The sequence below is a fragment of the Sinocyclocheilus grahami genome, unplaced genomic scaffold (assembly GCF_001515645.1).
Source record: "Sinocyclocheilus grahami isolate Dianchi unplaced genomic scaffold, SAMN03320097.WGS_v1.1 scaffold14.1, whole genome shotgun sequence".
Taxonomy (NCBI): Eukaryota; Metazoa; Chordata; class Actinopteri; order Cypriniformes; family Cyprinidae; genus Sinocyclocheilus; species Sinocyclocheilus grahami.
The window spans coordinates 1,116,907-1,124,904 of NW_015505193.1; the positions used below are offsets into that span (position 1 = coordinate 1,116,907).

At 36.3% G+C, this 7,998-nt stretch overlaps 1 protein-coding gene across 1 annotated transcript in view; it reads right to left on the reverse strand.

The window, feature by feature from the left end:
* Positions 1–5,177: 5,177 nt before the first annotated feature.
* LOC107600131 (lipase maturation factor 2-like) overlaps positions 5,178–7,998 on the reverse strand; it is a 14,277-nt gene continuing 11,456 nt past the window's right edge. Inside the window, exons 13-14 of the mRNA XM_016291936.1 lie at positions 7,699–7,807; positions 5,178–6,542 (exon numbers count right to left, since the gene is read on the reverse strand). Of these exons, the coding sequence (XP_016147422.1) occupies positions 6,144–6,542; positions 7,699–7,807 (508 nt within the window). The 3' untranslated portion in view covers positions 5,178–6,143. The remainder of the gene's footprint in view (positions 6,543–7,698; positions 7,808–7,998) is intronic.

Sequence of the window (7,998 nt, forward strand, 5' to 3'; positions counted from 1 at the left end):
TAAAACTAACGCCCCGTGATACTGCACTGATGAACATGTTCTAGAATTCTACGAATACGTCCTATTTCAGTGAGACACTCAATGAATGACACTTTAAATAATGTATAGCTTTTGCTCTGTGGTCAATAAAAATGGGTGAAATAACTACAGCCAATTAGAAACCACCCATGAAACTTTGGCACTTTGGAATTTTCTTCAGATAAAACTAAATAAAATAAACAATAAATTAAATTAAAATAAAATAAAATAAAATGATGAACAAGGTGTCAATAAAACTAGTTTAATTTAAACTGTGGGAATCTTTCCTACAATGTAAAATAAAAAGAAATATTAATTATGACTATCCAAGACTTTATCTTATATAGTCACATTTTCGATATACATGTTGCCACTTGGTAATATTATTAGGAAATACGGGATTAGTTTCCACTGTTATGCCGATGATACTCAACTATATATCTCAACAAGACCAGATGAAACTTCTAAATTATCTAAGCTAACGGAGTGTGTTAAAAATGTAAAAGAATGGATGACCAATAATTTTCTCCTATTAAATTCGGATAAGACAAAGATATTACTTATTGGACCAAAAGACAGCACGCCGAATCTCGTGGATTACAATTTACAACTAGACGGATGCACGGTTACTTCCTCTACAGTCAAAAATCTGGGTGTTATATTAGATAGCAACTTGTCTTTTGAAAATCATATTTCCCATGTTACAAAAACGGCATTCTTCCATCTTAGAAACATTGCCAAGTTACGAAACATGATACCTGTTTCTGATGCAGAAAAGCTAGTTCATGCATTCATGACCTCTAGACTGGACTACTGTAATGCACTGCTACGTGGTTGTCCTGCATCTTCAATAAACAAGCTACAGATAGTCCAAAATGCAGCGGCTAGAGTCCTTACCAGGTCAAGAAAATATGATCATATTACCCCAATTTTACAGTCTCTGCACTGGCTACCTGTTAAGTTCCGTATCAGTTACAAAATATTATTACTTGCCTATAAGGCCCTTAATGGGTTAGCTCCTGCGTACCTAACTAGTCTTCTACCACGCTACAATCCATCACGCTCCCTAAGGTCACAAAACTCTGGACTTTTGGTAGTACCTAGGATAGCAAAGTCCACTAAAGGAGGTAGAGCTTTTTCGCATTTGGCTCCCAAACTCTGGAATAGCCTTCCTGATAACGTTCGGGGTTCAGACACACTCTCTCTGTTTAAATCTAGATTAAAGACACATCTCTTTGGCCAAGCATTCAAATAATGCATCTCATAATCTTTTACTGCAGTCATAATCTTTTACTGCAGTTATATCTAATCAAATGCACATTATTATTCATTAGTTTGGGTTAAACAAATCATTTTTGCTTGGTTGGAACAGCAGCTACGCTAATTATGTTTGTATTTGTTTCTCTGTCTTTTGCCACGGGATTAACATCCCGTGGTAACTAGGATTTACACAAGCTTCAGTCTGGATCCAGAACACCTGAGAAGAGAAGATGCAACCCCTCAGAGGACCTCAGATGATGCCAACCCTGAAACAACATACAGAACTACCACATTTTGCTACAAGTTTGATTGCATCATATAATAATTGCTGTTAATATTATTCATCGTCTGTTTTATTACGTCTTATATTGATTTTTCTGTACTGCTGGTTCGTCTGGTCAGAGGAGAACTGGCCCCCCGACTGAGCCTGGTTTCTCCCAAGGTTTTTTCTCCATTCTGTCACCGATGGAGTTTTGGTTCCTTGCCGCTGTCGCCTCTGGCTTGCTTAGTTGGGGACACTTCATTTCCAGCGATATCGTTGACATGATTGCAAAGATATTATTTAAACTGAGCTGGATGTTGACATCACTGAATTCAATGATGAACTGTCTTTAACTGAAAAATGAGTGTTTACTATTGTCATTTTGCATTATTGACACTATTTTCCTAATTAATACTGTTCAGTTGCTTTGTCACAATCTGTATTGTTAAAAGCGCTATATAAATAAAGGTGACTTGACTTGACTATGTATTTACAGGATTTCACTGTCCACTCTGTTCAAATGTGGACAAATGGTTACACATAGATGTGTGCACACACACTGTCAGAGCTGTGTGAGATCACTGTGAGATCATCCTGCTTTTGTAGGGGTGGGTAGGGGTGTTAATTTTTTCCCCCATAGGTTTTTAACATTCTAAAAGCTCTTTATTCCAAAGATACTACAAGCTAGTAGGTGTAATGTATTCTAAGTTGCTTCAGAAGTATTGCAAGTATTACGTACAACAATAAAACAGTGCATTGTACGGTGGCCGAGAGAGCTCAACGCGCTGCAACTTAAGAAAACACATGCAAATTGAAAAAACACCAGCAAATTAAGAAAACATCTTCATCAGTTTGACAACACACGCGCTGCAAATCCTCACAACACATGCAAATGAAGAAACGCTGCAAATCCTCACAACACATGCAAATGAAGAAACGCGCTGCAAATCCTCACAACACATGCAAATGAAGAAACATGCTGCAAATCCTCACAACACATGCAAATGAAGAAACACGCTGCAAATCCTCACAACACATGCAAATGAAGAAACACGCTGCAAATCCTCACAACACATGCAAATGAAGAAACACTGCAAATCCTCACAACACATGCAAATGAAGAAACACTGCAAATCCTCACAACACATGCAAATGAAGAAACGAGCTGCAAATCCTCACAACACATGCAAATGAAGAAACGAGCTGCAAATCCTCACAACACATGCAAATGAAGAAACGCAAATCCTCACAACACATGCAAATGAAGAAACGCAAATCCTCACAACACATGCAAATGAAGAAACGAGCTGCAAAAGGAGACTACATGCACTTATGCAGCGAGAAAGACCTGCAGATGCTGCCCTGGGTCAGAGAGTTTAAGTATGTCACGAGTTTCTCAATGAGATCTGGTTTGTGTGTATGACCCACATATTGAAGGTCTGACCTCTCACTGAGAGTTTCTGCAGGCTGATCAATAACGTACGTCTGTTTGTCTTTCCTCTGACAGCAAGTTTGACTTGTACACCAAGAGCACTGAACTACCGGACGTGGAGCGTCTGAGGCCGTATTATCAGTCTCTCATTGATAAGTACCGCCCCGTGATACTGCACTGATGAACATGTTCTAGAATTCTACGAATACGTCCTATTTCAGTGAGACACTCAATGAATGACACTTTAAATAATGTATAGCTTTTGCTCTGTGGTCAATAAAAATGGGTGAAATAACTACAGCCAATTAGAAACCACCCATGAAACTTTGGCACTTTGGAATTTTCTTCAGATAAAACTAAATAAAATAAACAATAAATTAAATTAAAATAAAATAAAATAAAATGATGAACAAGGTGTCAATAAAACTAGTTTAATTTAAACTGTGGGAATCTTTCCTACAATGTAAAATAAAAAGAAATATTAATTATGACTATCCAAGACTTTATCTTATATAGTCACATTTTCGATATACATGTTGCCACTTGGTAATATTATTAGGAAATACGGGATTAGTTTCCACTGTTATGCCGATGATACTCAACTATATATCTCAACAAGACCAGATGAAACTTCTAAATTATCTAAGCTAACGGAGTGTGTTAAAAATGTAAAAGATTGGATGACCAATAATTTTCTCCTATTAAATTCGGATAAGACAGAGATATTACTTATTGGACCAAAAGACAGTACGCCGAATCTCGTGGATTACAATTTGCAACTAGACGGATGCACGGTTACTTCCTCTACAGTCAAAAATCTGGGTGTTATATTAGATAGCAACTTGTCTTTTGAAAATCATATTTCCCATGTTACAAAAACGGCATTCTTCCATCTTAGAAACATTGCCAAGTTACGAAACATGATACCTGTTTCTGATGCAGAAAAGCTAGTTCATGCATTCATGACCTCTAGACTGGACTATTGTAATGCACTTCTAGCTGGTTGTCCTGCATCTTCAATAAACAAGCTACAGATAGTCCAAAATGCAGCGGCTAGAGTCCTTACCAGGTCAAGAAAATATGATCATATTACCCCAATTTTACAGTCTCTGCACTGGCTACCTATTAAGTTCCGTATCAGTTACAAAATATTATTACTTGCCTATAAGGCCCTTAATGGGTTAGCTCCTGCATACCTAACTAGTCTTCTACCACGCTACAATCCATCACGCTCCCTAAGGTCGCAAAACTCTGGACTTTTGGTAGTACCTAGGATAGCAAAGTCCACTAAAGGAGGTAGAGCTTTTTCACATTTGGCTCCCAAACTCTGGAATAGCCTTCCTGATAACGTTCGGGGTTCAGACACACTCTCTCTGTTTAAATCTAGATTAAAGACACATCTCTTTGGCCAAGCATTCAAATAATGCATCTCATAATCTTTTACTGCAGTCATAATCTTTTACTGCAGTTATATCTAATCAAATGCACATTATTATTCATTAGTTTGGGTTAAACAAATCATTTTTGCTTGGTTGGAACAGCAGCTACGCTAATTATGTTTGTATTTGTTTCTCTGTCTTTTGCCACGGGATTAACATCCCGTGGTAACTAGGATTCACACAAGCTTCAGTCTGGATCCAGAACACCTGAGAAGAGATGATGCAACCCCTCAGAGGACCTCAGATGATGCCAACCCTGAAACAACATACACAACTACCACATTTTGCTATAAGTTTGATTGCATCATATAATAATTGCTGTTAATATTATTCATCATCTGTTTTATTACGTCTTATATTGATTTTTCTGTACTGCTGGTTCGTCTGGTCAGAGGAGAACTGGCCCCCCGACTGAGCCTGGTTTCTCCCAAGGTTTTTTCTCCATTCTGTCACCGATGGAGTTTTGGTTCCTTGCCGCTGTCGCCTCTGGCTTGCTTAGTTGGGGACACTTCATTTCCAGCGTTATCGTTGACATAATTGCAAAGATATTATTTAAACTGAACTGAGCTGGATGTTGACATCACTGAATTCAATGATGAACTGTCTTTAACTGAAAAATGAGTGTTTACTATTGTCATTTTGCATTATTGACACTATTTTCCTAATTAATGCTGTTCAGTTGCTTTGTCACAATCTGTATTGTTAAAAGCGCTATATAAATAAAGGTGACTTGACTTGACTTGACTGTCATTACATTAGACTAAATCTTATGTATTCGTATGTAATTTAAGATAAAATTAATTTTACTTTAAATTGTTTCAAATTAACATTTCTTTGGAAATAATGGTGCTTGTGTCACTGTATATTTTTCTACGTTTATTAAAAATGTTACAAAACATTAAAGCCGAGTGTTGTTTTTTTGCACATCTTCACTCATATTAACACAATACACATGCAATACTACACCACAGTGGTCAAATATGTTATTACAATACAATACAATACAATACACAAATATCACAGACCATAACCAGTTACAGTCCGATAAACAATTTCATGACATATAACACCACCTGTACAAGATGACAGTCGAAGTGAAAGTCATATTTTCTGATATCTAGATTTCTGTGATGCTCTTGGTGTACCGTAAGGCACAGCACATACTGGGCTTCATTCATAAAACACAAGCTGAACAAAATAATGTCTGTCTAAATTGTTCATAAAAGTGCTGTTTTTGGCATTCTGTTGCATTCAAAGTGTAATTTATGTAAGGATGATTTTAAAAACATAAATTTCCCTCTTCTGTTTAATGAGGTCCAGTATGTGCATTTAAATGTAGTTTCTTACAGTTATTTTTAGGTCTCATGGTGGAAGACATCCTGCTGTTTTTATATATGTAGGGTGCAAGCAGTTAAGTGCATACTGGGAAAAACAATAACCTACTTTATTTACCTGTCAGAGCAATCCATACGACAAAAGTTTTGCAGTGTGGCCCTTCAACCCATTTTAGTTGAATTAAACTGGCGGGTACATCCAGGACACTACTGGGAAACATGAATGCGTCACTACACTGCCTACATCTCTCAAAACTGCCTGTGAAAACAGAGAAGAGTCAATGTTTTGACACAACGAGGGTGTAAGTGCTGATGTTTTGTGGTAGATGTCATTACCCTGAGCTGGTATTAGAGTCCAGAATTTCATTTAAAGCCACAGACGATTATTTGAAAAAACCTCACTTCCTTTTCCTGAGGCTGTCCACATCCGTTTCCTCTGTGTTCACTTCCTCTTCAATATCTCCTTCCTGTTCTTCCTCACTTGTTGCATCTTCTTCCTGCTCTTTTCTATCTTCCTCTGCATCATCCTTCTCCTCCTCCTGTTTCTTCGCATCCTCTTGTGCCACATTGGAGTGCGTCCATCCTGTGACCTGTTTATCTGCGTGTTTGTTCTGGAGCGATTCGTGCTGGTGATGACGTGCACGTGATCGCAGAGAGTTGAGGAGACACACGGTCGCTGCCGAGCTGAAGAGAGTCCAGAGCAGAAGAGGAGTCGGCATCTCACGGGCATGCTCACCAACATGATGCAATAACTGCGGCAGCCAAGCATTCGAGCTGCGCCTCGGAGGAGCTTTCTCCTGCAGGACAAAAAGAAAGCGATCTAAATGACATTTAAAACCAAGTCAAGAGCATTAAATCTTCATTAATCAAGACATGACTTTGTGAGTGAGAAGGAGTGAGCAGAGCCATATCTAGAGACCAAAACATAATAAATATTTGAGGGTCAACTCTTTTGACTTCAGCCAATAGGCCAAAAACATCAAAGCAATGGATAGTAATAGCATTAAAAAAAAAAAAAAAAATATATATATGTTTCACAATTTGAGTTGAATTACTGAAATAAATGAACTTTTCCACGACATTCTAATTTATTGAGATGCACCTGTATATACACTAGTTTTAATTTCCTGATATAAAATATATTGAGGGAAGCAAATCATATCAACAAAGAAAAACATTATTTTTAATATCCAATACTTTATCTTGTGTATATTCATGTATTCATTATTCATTCATTATCTTAAGGCTGCACAACTAATCAAAAAAGAAATTAAAACTAAAAACATATATTTTTAAATACAAACATTTTTACAGTGAAATATTACAATAGTAATATTTCTTATTTTTCTGTAATGTTTATATTATTATTAATTGTATTCAAAATGATTCATAGCCATAGTGAAATATAAGCAGTTAAGATAGATTAGATAAATAAGAGATTTTTTTTATTTTTTTATCACAATTTTGGTTGTTTTTTTCCCACATTGTCAAGCCCTATATTCATATATAGACTGAAGATAAAATTAATTCTACTTTAAATTGTGAGGTACTAAGCTATACCGCTCACAAAATAGTTAAATCTTTGTAAATACCAACACTTATACCAGTGTATGTTTATTAAAAATATTACAAAGCATTAAAGTGGCATGTTTTTTGTGCAAACAATATTTTAACGACATGGTTTCATTTAGATTCCTCCTCGTTATATCATCTCTCCATAAATAATACAAACACACATTGTCTCTTTATGTCAGCTATTAAATGTCTGTATTTATCTATGCTTGTGCATGTTCAAGTAAAATGATTAAAAAATACTGTTTGTTGAATCAAACTACCCTGCAGATAACAGACGGTCAACTTTAGGTCTGTTTGTACTCCTCTGAGGTTATCGATATTCAAAATGTGTCCCAATTTAATTACACTTTCACTTTTGACAGCAGACTTGTTTCTTACCTTTAAACCATGTTGAACCAACATCTGTTCAAGGTAAGAGTCACCGAGGTGCACCATGGGATAGAACTCTTCCACGTACACCCGTCTCCACCATCGCTGAGGATATGACCTAAACACACAAACACAACCAATATGACAAAGTCACAAAGACAGAAAATGCAACCAATGAGGCTAAACAAAAACAAACAAATAATAACTTATAATAACTTAACAAAATAAACATTAACTGGAAAAAAAAAAAAAAAAAATAAATTATATATATATATATATATATATAAATACATTACAACAACACAGTGC